General features: G+C 62.4%; 1 protein-coding gene across 4 annotated transcripts in view; it reads left to right on the top strand.

Moving 5' to 3' along the window:
- Positions 1-13,221, top strand: part of CCDC88B (coiled-coil domain containing 88B) — a 26,101-nt gene extending 12,880 nt beyond the window's left edge. For 3 of the 4 annotated variants that reach the window (XM_065552961.1, XM_042849739.2, XM_042849737.2), the window contains 16 exons: positions 160-298; positions 382-560; positions 1,177-1,317; positions 2,758-3,543; positions 3,886-4,010; positions 4,411-4,552; positions 4,652-4,795; positions 5,114-5,275; positions 7,998-8,275; positions 9,250-9,393; positions 9,619-9,805; positions 11,242-11,387; positions 11,549-11,644; positions 12,056-12,207; positions 12,356-12,634; positions 12,921-13,221. In XM_065552961.1, the coding sequence (XP_065409033.1) occupies positions 160-298; positions 382-560; positions 1,177-1,317; positions 2,758-3,543; positions 3,886-4,010; positions 4,411-4,552; positions 4,652-4,795; positions 5,114-5,275; positions 7,998-8,275; positions 9,250-9,393; positions 9,619-9,805; positions 11,242-11,387; positions 11,549-11,644; positions 12,056-12,207; positions 12,356-12,634; positions 12,921-12,973 (3,153 nt within the window). In that variant the 3' untranslated portion in view covers positions 12,974-13,221. Of the gene's footprint in view, positions 1-159; positions 299-381; positions 561-1,176; positions 1,318-2,757; positions 3,544-3,885; positions 4,011-4,410; positions 4,553-4,651; positions 4,796-5,113; positions 5,276-7,997; positions 8,276-9,249; positions 9,394-9,618; positions 9,806-11,241; positions 11,388-11,548; positions 11,645-12,055; positions 12,208-12,355; positions 12,635-12,920 lie in introns of those variants that run through there. The other variant, XR_010589408.1, reaches the window with a different exon arrangement.

The raw sequence follows: 13,221 nt of genomic DNA, 5'->3' as shown, positions 1-13,221 counted from the left end.
AATCCGGACCCAGACCCTGGTGCCTCCTGCTCCGTGCCAGGAGCAGCATTGTAGCCCCTCTGTAACCAGTGGGCAACTGTACCAAGGCTGAGGGGGAGACGCAGACTGTTCATAAGGCTATTACAGAAAACTCCCGCATGGGTCACCCTCTACCCCCAGGAGCGGGAGCGGGAGCGTCAGCGGCTGGAGGAGCTACAGCAGGAGAAGGTGTTGCTGGAGGGGGAGCTGAGGCAAAATTTGGGGGAGTCCCAGCACCTATCCTGGGAAGAGGAGCAGGAGCCCAATGAGGCTCCCAATGGTGAGTGCCTCCTCCTCCCCTTTCCCCCAGGCCCCCCAGCTCCCCCCGCCCCGGCTCATTGATGTGACACTGTCTTCCCCCAGACCCTGCTGAGACTCCCAAGTCCCTGAGCTATGAGGTGACTGAGGTGACGTCCAGCCGCCTGCTAGCACTGGAGCGGGAGAACCAGGAGCTGCGCCGGAGGCTGCAGGAGGCACTAGAGGCCCCGGGAGAACCCAGGAGTCCAGGCCTTGAGCAGAAGAATAAGGCCCTCAGCAAAGAGGTGAGGGAGATGGGGCTCCTAGAAGAAAATTCAAGGCCCTGTCTGCCCCACCCCTCAGCCAGCCAGTCCCCCAGCCCTGGGGCTGGATTGGAGCTGACACCCCCAGAGGGTGTCCCATTCCTTAACCAGGGGCTATCTGGGGAGGAGTCTAGTGTGTGTCAGGGGAGTGTCTCCGTGTTGTTTTTTGGGGGATAGGAGGTGTGGGGGAAGGCTGTATGTGAGGGTTTGAAGGGTGGGATCTCTCTTGGGGAAGCCTTGTGGGGGGTCTATGTGTTGGAGAAGGATAGAGACGGAGAGTCTGCCGGGTTTTAGCAGAAGGGGGGGTGTCTGGGGGCTGTGTGTTGGAGGCTGTGTGTTGGAGAGGGTGGGGAAAGGGGGATCTGTGGAGGAGGCTGTGGTTGTGGGGACAGGGATAGGTTGTTTCTGTGAGGGAGTGATGGGAGATGAGGTGTCTCTGTGGAGGAGTCAGTGGAAGGGGGGAGGGGTGCCTCTCAGGGGGTCTGTGTGTTGGGGTACAGGGGGAGAGGGTGTCTCCATGGGAGGTGTCTGTGGGGTGGGGAGAGGTCTGTCTCCATGCCGGCCCAGTCCCCCCTCAACTCCCAGTTGCCTGGCACAGGTGCAGCGGCTGGGGGCAGAGTTGGAAGCCCAGCGGGCCCGGAGCTGCCAGGAGCGGGAGGAACTGAGTGCTGCCCTGCTGGGGGAGAAGGAGCAGCTGGAGCGGGAGCTGCGCAGCTTGCAGGAGCAGCGGCACTGCGAGGTGGGGCACGGTGCCTGGGGGGGAGGGCAGGGCAAGGTGTGCAAGGGGTTGTCATTTGGGGCAGTAGAGGGGTGCTGCAGGCCCAGGAGTGCCCCTAGCACTGTGCCCCCACATGGCTCAGGCAGCATGAAGGGGTCAGTCCCATTGCCTGGAGCCCTGAGTGGCTGGAGGAGTGGGTGGGAATCCCGTCACCCTCCCTGCTGCCAGCCTGTCTCCCATTGGAGGAGACCAATGCCATGGCAGAGCATGGGGACAGGGGATTGGCTGCAGGTTGTCACAGATTGACAGGGCTGTTACACCCCAGCCCTTACACAGTCTCCCAGCAGTGCCAGTGACCCCTTTAGTGCACCAGACCCCAGGGCAGCCATGCGGCCTCAGCAACTCCAGGTTTGGGCCTTTGGGTGCCTGCTCCCCTGCAAGCTCCCCCGGTCAGTGCAGCTGCGACCAGACTGCCATGGAGACTCTCCCTTCTCCGGGAGCGACGCGCCTAGAGATGATCTGCGGCGAGGCCAGGCAGCCTGGTCAGGCTGAGGGAGCATTGATTAGTCATCTGTGATCCAGAATTGCAGGGTCCTCAGGCCGGCCTGGGAGCCCAGGCTTCCGCCAGAGCCCGTGTTGGTGGGAGCCAGGACCCCAGCATGTCCTGCTGTCCTGAGATCGAGCTTTGCTCTCTGCCCCTTCAGGGAACGGCTATGCTGCAATAATGGGGTGTGAGTGCCGCTCGTGCAGACGGAGCGGAGCTAGCTTCAATCTAGCAGAGCAGCGACACTGCACCAGCATGGGCTAGCGCCCGAGTAATGACCAGGGTGGCAGGCAGGCGTGGGCAGTTGTCTGGTCTGGAAGCAGAGGGCACCAGCCATGTCTCATTCCCCTCAGGAATAGCAACACCAAGCCTGTGGGCGCAGAGGCCTACACAGGGATCGTAACCCTATTACCAAAACTGCCCTTTTTTGGGTGGGGCTGGGGGAGGCTCATATGGCTTAGGCCAGTAGGACACATGGGTAGGCAGGAGGCTCAAAGGCAGCCTGGACCCCTGGGGATCAGCCTGAGGCAGAGCCCTCCTCTGAGATCCCACCACAAGGGGCAGGAGGCGCCCTGGGCTGGTGCGGGCAATAGAGGGCATCCCTCAGTACATCCAGTTACTATGCTATTGCTGGGGGCAGGCTAGGACACAGGGCAGCACGTGGGGCAGTGAATCCCCATAGGCCTGCTGAATTGTCCCTGGTACCAATGCCAAGTTTGTTTCTGTCCAGATCAGATTCAATGCTGCGTCATGTCTGGGGGCAGCATTTATGTGGGGGTTTGATTCCTGCCTTCTTAGGCTCTGGCCAAAGGGAACCAAGTGGGGCTCAGGCATGTGGCTACAGATTTGGGATTCCAGGGTGCCCCTGCCATGCCAGCGAGTCCCTAACCAGCTCTGTTCCCCTTCCCCGGCTGCAGGAGTCTCTGCAGAGCCAGGGGGACCCAGGCACCTGGGCCCAGGAGCAGCAGGAGGCACTGGCAGAGAGTGGGCGCCGGCTGTGCCAGGTGGAGGAGCGGGCGTCCAGCCTGCAGGAGGCATTGCGCCGGCTGGAGGCCACTCACGCCAAGGCCCTGGAGGGGCTGACGGCCTCCCAGGAGGCCCGGGGGCGCCTGGAGCAGGAGCTGCTGAGACTGCGGCAGGAGCTGGAGCAGCAGCGTCTGGAGGCCCTGCTGCTGGGGCAGCTGGAGGCCGAGGCCCAGGCGCTGGAGAAGGAGCGAGAGGCGCTGCGGGCGGAGTTGAGCCAAGCCGAGCAGGAGCTGGCGGAGGCCCGGGGCAGTCTGGAGGCAGAGCGGCAGCGGACTGGGCGCCAGGCTGAACAGGCGCGGGAGGCCGCGGAGGAGTTACGGGCGTCCGAGCGCGAGCTGGGCACCCTGCAGCGCGGGCTGGAGCAACACAAGGCGGCCCTGACCCAGCTGGAGGGCGAGCGAGGGGCGCTGGAGGCGGTGTTGAGCCAGGCTGAGAGAGAGCGCCGGGCGCTGGACAAGGAGACCCGGCGTCTGCGGGCCCAGACCCAGGCCCAAGAGGAAGCACTGGCAGAACAGGGCCGCCGGGCCGCCCAGCTGGAGGCCCAGAGCCGGCTGCAGGCACTGGAGTTGGGTGGGCTGAGAGAGACAGCGCAGCGGCTGCGGGAACTGGAGCAGGAGAGCAAGGGGCTGCGGGAGCAGTTGGCAGCCGAGCGCAAGGCCTCAGCCGCTCTGCGGGAGGTGATGGGGGCACCAGGGGCAGGGAGTGCCAGGGCTGTAAGGAACAGGAATGGGGTGGGGAGAAGCTCCTGGCTACTCCAGTCTGGACTCACCCGGCAGGGGGCGCTGTGGAGAGCAGGGTGGGAATACAGACGGGGGGGGGGGGGGGAGTTCCCAGCTACTCCACCCCAGCCTCTCCCGGCAGGGGGCACTGTGGGGAGCACCTTGCAGGTGACAGTGGGGGACAGAGAATGGTGATGGGAGTCCCCCCGCAGTGGTCAGGGTCCTGGTTGGGGTAGTGGAGGCAGGAAGAGGGGCCATGGGTCCCCCCCTCAATGCTCAGAGTCCTCCTTGTTCCTGCAGGAGCTGCTAAGCGAGAAGGTGAAGGGACAGGAGCGGGAGGCTGACCTGGTGCGACTGCGGGAGCAGCTGGAGCGGCGGGAGGAGGAGCAGCGCCTCCTGGAGGAGCAGCAGGGCACCCAGCAGAGGTAGGCATCTGCAGGAGGCCATACCCACACTTGGGGTATACTGGGTGGGAGGGCAGGGATCTTGGGGGGATGGAGAGGAGAGGGGGAATAGGTGTCTTGGGGGATAGACTGGTAGGGTTTGGGGGACAAGGATCTGGGCGGCTGGGGAGCTGTATGGGGGGCAGAGGATCTGGACAGGAGGGACTGGTGGAAAGGATCTTAAGGAAGGGTGTCTGGTCATGGGGGATGGGAGGCAGGGATCTGAGAGAGGGGGCAGCTGGTCACGGGGGAGGCTGGGGGGCAGGGATCGCAGGGAGGGGGGCAGCTGGTCACGGGGGAGGCTGGGGGGCAGGGATCGCAGGGAGGGGCTAGGGCAGTTTCCAGGGGCTCCTGGGTGTAACGTGCCCCCCTCTCGCCCTAGCCAATACCAGAGCCTGGAACAGCGGCTGGAGTTGTCTTTCAGAGAGATGCTGGCTCTGAAGGAGGAGAAGATCGGCGCCCTCCGCAGCCAGGTGGAGGAACTGCTCGTCCTCAATCAGCACCTGGGGAAAGAGCTGCGCCAGGTGAGACACCACCCCCAGCGCCCTCTGCTGGGAGAGGCCGGGGTTGCAGTAGTAGTGGACTCCCTCCCTTTCACCCCCTTCCTTGTTCTCCATGTCCAGGTGAAGAGCAGCCCTGGGGCCCCCCTACCCGAAGCGCCAGGGGCTGTGGAGCAGGGCCAGGGGAACCCCGAGCCGGCGCTGGGGCTTCGGGCTGAGCCGGAGAGCGACACCCTGAGCAAGCATCTCATCGAGGTGGAGCGCAGCGTAAGTCCAGGACGCGGGGTGTATTGGGGGGCCTTTCCTTTGGGGTGAGGCAGGATGGGGACTGGAATCTGGTGCCCTCTGGGGGTTTGGTTCCCTCTGCCCTTGGGGTGAGGCAGGGAGGGGGGCTAAGATGGGAGGCCCCTCAGGGAGTCTGGGGGCAGGGGTGGGGGATGGAGGGAAGGGGCTGTGCCCCTCAGTGGACTCTGTGGGGTTAGGGATTCCCGTCCCCTCCCCTCAGCAGGGGCAGAGATTGTGGAGCTGGAGGCCCCTCGGGGGAGCTGGGGATCCCCCCATCACTTGCTGATGCTCCCCCCACAGAACGCGGCACTGCTGGCAGAGAAAGAGGCTCTGATGGGGCGGCTGGGGCAGCTGGAGTCGCAGCTGGGCGCCCTGCAGGGGGAGCTGCTGAGCCTGCAGGGGCAGAGCGGAGGCCTGCGGGAGGAGAGTGGGCGACTGCAGGCCCAGTGTGGGGCTCTCCAGGTGAGACAGCCTGTCTGAACCTCCCAACCCCACCTTGTCCTCACACAGCCCAGTGTGGGGCTCTCCAGGTGAGACAGCCTGTCTGAACCTCCCAACCCCACCTTGTCCTCACACAGCCCAGTGTGGGGTGCTCCAAGTGAGACAGCCTGTCTGAACCTCCCAACCCCACCTTGTCCTCACACAGCCCAGTGTGGGGCCCTCCAAGTGAGACAGCCTATCTGAACCTCCCAACCCCACCTTGTCCTCACACAGCCCAGTGTGGGGCCCTCCAAGTGAGACAGCCTGTCTGAATCTCCCAACCCTGCATTGTCCTCACAGAGCCCAGTGTGGGGCCCTCCAAGTGAGACAGAGTTTAAGGCCAGAAGGGACCCCCAGATCGTTTAGTCTGACAAGTCACCCCAAATAAACCCAACCAGAGCCCTTAGGAGCCCTGCCTGTTGTGAGTCCCAGGCAGAGAACAAGGGAGCTGAGGGGCCCCCAATACCCGAGGCCTCTGCTCTGGCAGGGAATCGCTGCGATGAGCCATGCCCAGTGTATCCCTGCAGGCGACCCTTGTCCCATGCTGCCAAGAAAGGTGAAAACCCCCAAGGTCCCTGCCAATCTGACCTGGGGGAAATTCCTTCCCATCCCCCAGCCCGGTGATCAGCTGGACCCTGAGCATCTGAGCAAGACCCACCAGCCAGGCAGCTAGAGAAAAGCTTCTTTGGACCAGCTCAGAACTTGGCCCACCCTGCCTGGTGTCCCGTCTCCAGCTGTGGCCGATCTCTGATATTTCAGAGGATAATGAAAAAAACAACAACCAAACCCCGAATTAGTTTTGGTGAAAAAAAGAACCTTCCTGACCCTGCAGGTGGCCGGCTAAAGCCCCAAAGCATAATTAGGAACATAAGACATAAACCAGGAGGGACCCCCAGGGCTGCCGAGCCCTGCCCCCCTCTGCCATAAACAACCCCATCATGTAATCCGAGTCACAAATGTATCAAACTCTATCTTAAGACTAGCTGGGTGTTTTGCCCCCACAGTTCCTATAGGGAGGCTGTTCTAGAACCTCCCTCCTCTGATGGGAAGAAACCTTCTCATTGCCCGCCTCCAGGTATGGCTGTACCTCAGGCTATCCTGGCATAGCTCTGCCGGCACAGCCCCCTAGGGTACACTCAGTCTGCATCGACAGAAGGGGCTTTCAGTCGGAGGAGGAACACCGCCTCCCCAAACGACGGGAGTTGTGTTGATGGAAGCCCTCTTCTGTCCCCAGTGCTGTCTGCACTGGGGGTGTGTGTGTCACATCTGACTGATGTTGATAGAACTTTTCTGTGTAGACCAGGTCTCCTTTGATTCCTGGCCAGTTTGTCCCCATTTGTTCCTGTGCCAACGTTCTCCTTTAGCTTCAGTAGCTCTTCTCCCTCCCTGGGGCTAAACCCCCTGGTGTATTTATAGAGAGCAACCAGATCCCCTCTCAGCCTTCGCCCGGCCAGGCTAAACAGGCCCAGCTCGCTCAGTCTCCTCTCCTAAGATCAGTTCTCCTCTCCCCTGATCAGCCTGGGAGCCCTTCTCTGTACTGGGCCAGTTTGGATCCCTTGTTCCTGAACATGGGTGACCAGAACTGCGCACAGTGTTCCTGCTGAGCTCTTCCCAGTACCTCAGCCAGGGGCATTAATGCTTCCCTATCGCCACTGGAAATCCCTCACCGGATCCAGCCTAGGATCGCATTGGCCTTTTTTGTGGCCACCTCACAAAGGTGGCTAATGGCATCCTGCGATCAACCCAAACCCTGGGGCTTCTCTTGCCCTCTGTTGCTTTCAGGAGATGAGCCCCCAGGCTAGAGGAAATATTAGACCAGGGGTCGGCAACCTTTCAGAAGTGGTGTGCCGAGTCTTCATTTATTCACTCGAATTTAAGGTTTCGCGTGCCAGTAATACATTTTAACGTTTTTAGAAAGTCTCTTTCTATAAGTCTATAATATATAACTAAACTATTGTTGTATGTAAAGTAAATAAGGTTTTTAAAATGTTTAAGAAGCTTCATTTAAAATTAAATTAAAATGCAGAGCCCCTCCAGATCAGTGGCCAGGACCCGGGCAGTGTGAGTGCCACTGAAAGTCAGCTCGCGTGCCGCCTTCGGGACACGTGCCATAGGTTGCCTACCCCTGTATTAGACCCTAGTGGCATGATCTTGCACTTTACACAATTTCATCCCATGTCTATCACTCCGGCCCCCAAGATTTATCCAGTTCTTTCTGTGTAATATTCCGCTCCCAAGTCTGTGTCCTCAGCAGACTTCATTCACATTAATGAAAATATTAAATGGGATCAGGCCCAAGATTGATCCTTGATCCCCTGGCAACTTCCCTCCAGTCTAGAGCTCAGCCTTCTGCACAGCCCATCACCTTCTCTCCTTTAGCCAGGTGCCGGGGGAGACACCAGCCCTCTGAATTCCCCTGCCCCCCCACTCCCCTTACCCCCAGATTCAGTGCGGGACCCTCCAGGTAAGATACTAACCCCCAAACGCCACTGCCCCACAAGCAGGCCCAGTGTGGAGCCCCAGGTCAGACACTGCGTCCGCTGGATGCCCCTTGCTCCCCGAAACCTTCCTGCCCCACCCCAGATCCAGTGCAGGACCCTCCAGGTGAGACATTGACTCCCACTCCCCTGTGGTTCTTGCTCCCCTGCATGATCTCCCTTGTCCCTCCCCTGCCCCGTGTCTCTCGTTGCCCCCTCCCTGGCAGGTGGAGCAGGCGGCGTTGCTTTCCCAGAAGGCAGCACTGGAGGCCCGGGCGTCGGAGCTGCGGGAGCGACTGGCAGGGCTGGAGGCTGAGGTGCGGGTGGCCCGGCAGGAGCGGGATGAGTGGCGCGGGCGCCACGAAGGGCTGGTGCGCAACCATGACAAGCTGGCACTGCTGCACGAGCGCCAGGGTGCTGAGCTGGAGGGGCTGCTGGGCAAGCAGGCCGGCCTCAAGGGGGCACTGCGGGCACTGGAGCAGGAGCACCGAGAGCTCCAGGACAGGTAACTGGAGGAGGCTGGGGGGCACCAGGCCAGGGAACCCCCCAGGGCAGGGGTTGGGGGCACGTGGCTGTGACAGGCCAGGTAACCCCAGGGGCAAGGGGAGCTGCAGGGCCAGGAAAGCCTGGGGAGGAATGGCTGAGAGGGCACAAGGGGGCAGCAGGCCAGTTAACCCTATGGGAGGTGTCTTGGATCTCCAGGGGTCTGGTCCCACAGCCTATCTACGGTCCCTCTGGGAGGAGCTCTGTTATGTGCCAGATCCTGGGCTTAGCATTTCACCAGGCCGAGTCCACAGCTCTATATGCCCAGGGCTGGGTCTCCCGGCTCCAGCACCTCTGTGGCTCTCCAGCCAGTCCCACTGAGTTCCGAGGAGCTTTACCCCGCCAGGGAACCAGGCACTCAGGAGGGATCTGCAGCGACCCAGCCCAGCCTGTTCCAAGCAAGCCGGGGTTTATTAATCCCCTGGAATCCAGCATTACAGAGTCCCTCATAAGATGGGGAAGCCAAGAGCCTGGGAACAGCCTGGCCTGGCCCTCACCTCTCAGCATGGGGAGGAAGCCCAGGATTCCTTGGGTGGATTAGCTGCTGAGAAGCACTGGTGACTGCGACTGGGTGTGAATTACGTAACTGTCAGGGGAGCTCAGCACGGGTCCCTCATCTAACGCCAAAGGGGCTGGGAACCCACCCAGGAGTTTTGGACTCAGGGCTGCTCTACACTTAAAAATTAGATCGACCTAACTACTAGGAAAATGTCAGAGCGGGAGGGGGCACGGGGAGCTGCAGGGCAGGTGACCCTAGGATGTCATGGGGGGCATTCTGTGGGGGTAAGCGAACGTGGGGCACAGCAGGGCAGGTGACTGTGGAGGGGACACTGGGCAGGGCTGCAGGGCAGGTAAGCATGGGGGAGGAGCAGGGGTCAGTGGGGCAACCTCCTGGGGGTCCTGTGGGGTCTCTCACCCCTTTCTCTCCCCCTCCAGGCACAGCCATCTGGTGGCACAGCAGGCCGGGCTGGAGCAGCGGGAGGCAGCCCTGCGGGGGGAGCGGGAGCGGCTGGAGGGGGCTGAGCGGGAACACCGGCAGCTGGGGGAGCAGCACGCCCGGCTGCAGGACGAGCATGCACGGTAACCGGGGGGGGGACCCCGGGATATGGGAGGTGGGGGGGCCTGCAGGTTAGGGCAGGTGGTGAGATGGAATGCGGGAGGGGTCCCTAGCATATGGGGGCAGGGGGAGGGACTGGGATGTGGGGGTAGTGGGAAGTCTGTAGGTTGTGGGAGATGGGGGCCAGCATCGGGGTCAGTGCGTGGGTGTCCACTCGTAGTCCCCCATTGACCCCTCGCCCCGCGCAGGGTGCAGGTGGCACTGGCTGCGGCTGAGAGAGCGCAGGAGGAGCAGCAAGGGGAGCTGCGGGGCCTGCGAGGCCGGCTGACGGGACTGCAGCTGGAGCAGGCACGGCTGGAGGCTGAGGGCACCGCCCTGCGGGAGCAGAACCACCAGCTGGAGGTGGCGCTGGGCCGGATCGGAGACCAGTGTGAGGTGTGCAACCCTTGGTACCCCCTAGTCCCACCCCAGCCTGAACCCCCCCCTGTGTGTCCCCCCCAAAGACCAGAGTGAGGTGTGCAACCCCCTAATGCTGCCTGCGGTACCCCTGCCCCCCAGCCTGAACCCCCCATGGCATCCCTATTGGGGGCAGAGCGAGGTGTACAACCCCTAGCCCTGCCTGCGGTACCCCTGCCCTCCAGCCTGACCCCCCCATGGCATACTGGGGAGCAGAGCGAGGTACGCAACCCACTACCCCCAATTCCACCTTTGGTACCCTCCAGCCCCATTCCCCCAGCCTGAATCCCCCATTGTATCCTACCCAGAGACCAGTGCAAGATGTGCAACCCCTGACTTCCCCCAATCCTGCCCCCCAGTCTGACCCCACCAAGAACACGCACAGTGCCCGATACCTTTCTCTTCCCGGCCCAGCTCTCCCCCACTGCGCCCTTTGTTGGAGACCCATGCAGACCCCCGATACCGCCAGCCCCCACCCGGTAGCCACCTGCTCTAGATCCACAGCTCCAGCGCTCTGGAGCAGTCTCTGGGAGGACCCCTTCAGTGTGTCAGCCCCCGAGGCTCACACTCTCGCTAGGGCAGGCCTCTTGGCTTCACCACCTCCTGGGTCGAACCTCAGAGCCTTCAGCACCCCTGGGTCACGCCGCGATCTCCCCTCAGCGAGTCCACCTGAACTGGACACCTGAGGGAGACTGACACACCCAAAGGGAGCAGCACCCCCCGATTTCCTTAAACTGGAGCGACTCAGCCAGCGCTGTCACAGCAGGGGGGTTTATTAGATGTCTGGAAGACAGTCTAGAAAGTCCTTCATTAACACAGAGAAGGGAAAGTTACAGCGAAGTCCTTCTGGGTCTGTCCAGAGCCCCCTGACCCCGCCCTTTAGTCCCAGTCACCCACACTTAACCCCACCTGGCCCCTCCCCAATCCTTTGTCCTGTTCCTGGCAACCATTGTCATCTGGCCCTCCTCCTCAGCCCTTTGTCCTCCAGCTGGTCACACCTGGCTGGCTCCCTAAGGAGGGGGGGCATCCATGTTCGTTAGTTGCCAGATGCCAAATGTCCTGGTAATTGGACTGGCCTTTGTCTTCTGGGACTCTCCATGGGCATTGGGCCCAGACCCCAGGCATCAGAGACGCCTGCGTCTCTGGGTCTCTGCAAGGGGTAAACCATCTTTTCCTTCCACGTAGTTAACCAGGCACTACATAGGGGAGCCCACTATTCATCCAATTTGCACTCTGTCACACCACCCACAGCCCAGCTCCCCCTGCTCCAAGCAAACAATGGGAGCTGGTCCTCCCTGCTGAACCCCCTGATCAGAGAGTGCTTTCCCCATTCTGCACCTCCAGCCCCCCTCCCTCTGTGAGGGGGAGCCCAGAGGGGCATGGCCTGTCCTATCAGTAGCTCTGCTGCCTCCCAGCTCCTGGCCCAGCTGAAGGGGAACCAGGAGGAGGAGAACCGACACCTGCTGCAGGAGATCCAGAAACTGAGCCAGGAGAACCGCAGCCTGCTGGAGCGCAGCATGGAGAGCCGGGAGCAGTACCATTCGGAGCAGCGCCAGCACCTGTGAGTGCCTCCCTCGGGCCAGTGGGGGAGGTGTGCAGGGAGGGGGCAGATTGGTGAGGCTGTCTGGGGGGTGTTGGGGGCGCAGGGCAGTCTGGCTGGGGACTACAGCGGGCAGGGAGCTCACCCCCAGATTCAGACGCTGCCCTGTGCTCACCCCCCAGGGATAAGCTGAATGAGCTGCGCCGGGAGAAACAGAAGCTGGTGGAGAAGATAATGGACCAGTACCGAGTGCTGGAGCCAGCGCTGCCTAAGAGCAAGTGAGTGTGCCCCCCCCCCCGGGCTGGCCCCAGCTACGGACCCCCCAGGGGCCAGCCCCAGCCATGGACCCTCCCACTGCCATGGACTTCCACACCTGCCCCCTCAGCCAGGGACCCTTCTCTGCCACCCTGGGCCCCCCATCCTCTGAAACAGACTGAGCCACCAACCCTCCAAAGCTGGCCTGAGCCAGGGGACCCCCCTTTTTCCTCAAACTACGGATACACCCCCCAGAGCCTAGGACCCCCAGGGCCAGCCTGAACCAGGGACCCTCCCTGACAGTTTACCTGAGTGCCCCTGCATGGGTCAGTGTTGAGGGGGTGGAATCCCCCAGGATGCTTGAGGGGGGCTGGCCTAGGCCCCCCAACTCCTGTCAGGAAGCATGTGACCCTCTCTCTTCCTCCACCCCGCAGGAAGAGCAGCAACTGGATCGCGGACAAGATGAAGAAGCTGATGAAGCCGCGGCGTGAGCCCTCCCGGGAACAGCAGCGCCCCCTGGCGCAGGGGGCCAATAGCATTGAGAACCTGCCAGGACTTGGGCAGGATGGGCGCGCACCTGATGGGGGTGAGTGTCTGGGACCCTCCACCTTGTGGGGTGTGGGGAGGAGAGATCAGGACAGGGGATGGGACCCAGGCATCTGGGATGGCAGTGCAAGGTGCTCCCACGCAGGACTCACCATCCCCTGCCCCACTAACCCCTGCTTCTCCCACAGACTCCAGTGCCCCTGCCTCGCCTGTGCCCCTGCGCAAGGCCAGCAGCGTGCTGAGCCTGCCCGACGCCCAGCGGGTGCACCTGCGGCTAAACCGGCGCAAGCTGAGCTCCCGCGTCCTGGTCAGCGAGTCCTTCGGGCCTGGGGACGCCACCCCCCGGCAGCGCTTCCGCCAGCGCCAGCGCCCCCTTGCCTTCCTGGGGGGCTCCCGCGAGGAGGCCGCTGCCCCCTGGGAGGCCCAGGAGGGGCAGAGACTCCCCAGTGCTGGCAGCGAGGAGGGAGGTGAGGTGTCAGGGACTGGGGAGGTGTCATCCCTGGATGGGGGGGCAGGGGCTGGGGGGCATCATCTTTGGATATGAGGGGACATTGGGGGTGTCATCCCCGGGGGGGGGCAGAGAGAGAGATTCTCCCCCAACAACCAGAAGAGAGGGGGAGGAAGAGTGGGGGTCAGGGAGGAGATCCCCTCTGGAGTGGGGGGCTTCCAGTTGGAGCACGGCAGGGGATCCAGAGAGCTGAGATTGACTGGGGGCTTGGGGCAGCTGTAACTGGGGGTTCTGTCTCTGCCCAGGGCTACCGCAAGGGAAGGAGAAGGCACCGCTCACGCCCCAGCTCAGTCAGTGAGCCCAGCTCAGCCCCGCCCAGATGGCAGCGACGCAGGGAACTGAACCAGGAAGGGGTCCTGCTACAGCCCCAGCTCCCAGGATCCTCCAGCCACATGCCAGGGGCCCAGAGAATTGGCTCTGCCCCCCCCATCTCAGCCCCGGATCCCTCCCACCCCCCGGGACGAGTCCTGCCCTGACACTGGGGCGGGGCTCAGGATTTGTATTGTATTTCTATAATTTATTAGAAATAAAATGTATTATTTATCA

This window comes from Chrysemys picta, chromosome 7, assembly GCF_011386835.1.
Source record: "Chrysemys picta bellii isolate R12L10 chromosome 7, ASM1138683v2, whole genome shotgun sequence".
Classification (NCBI taxonomy): domain Eukaryota; kingdom Metazoa; phylum Chordata; order Testudines; family Emydidae; genus Chrysemys; species Chrysemys picta.
This window is presented reverse-complemented; position numbering and strand designations above follow the sequence as displayed.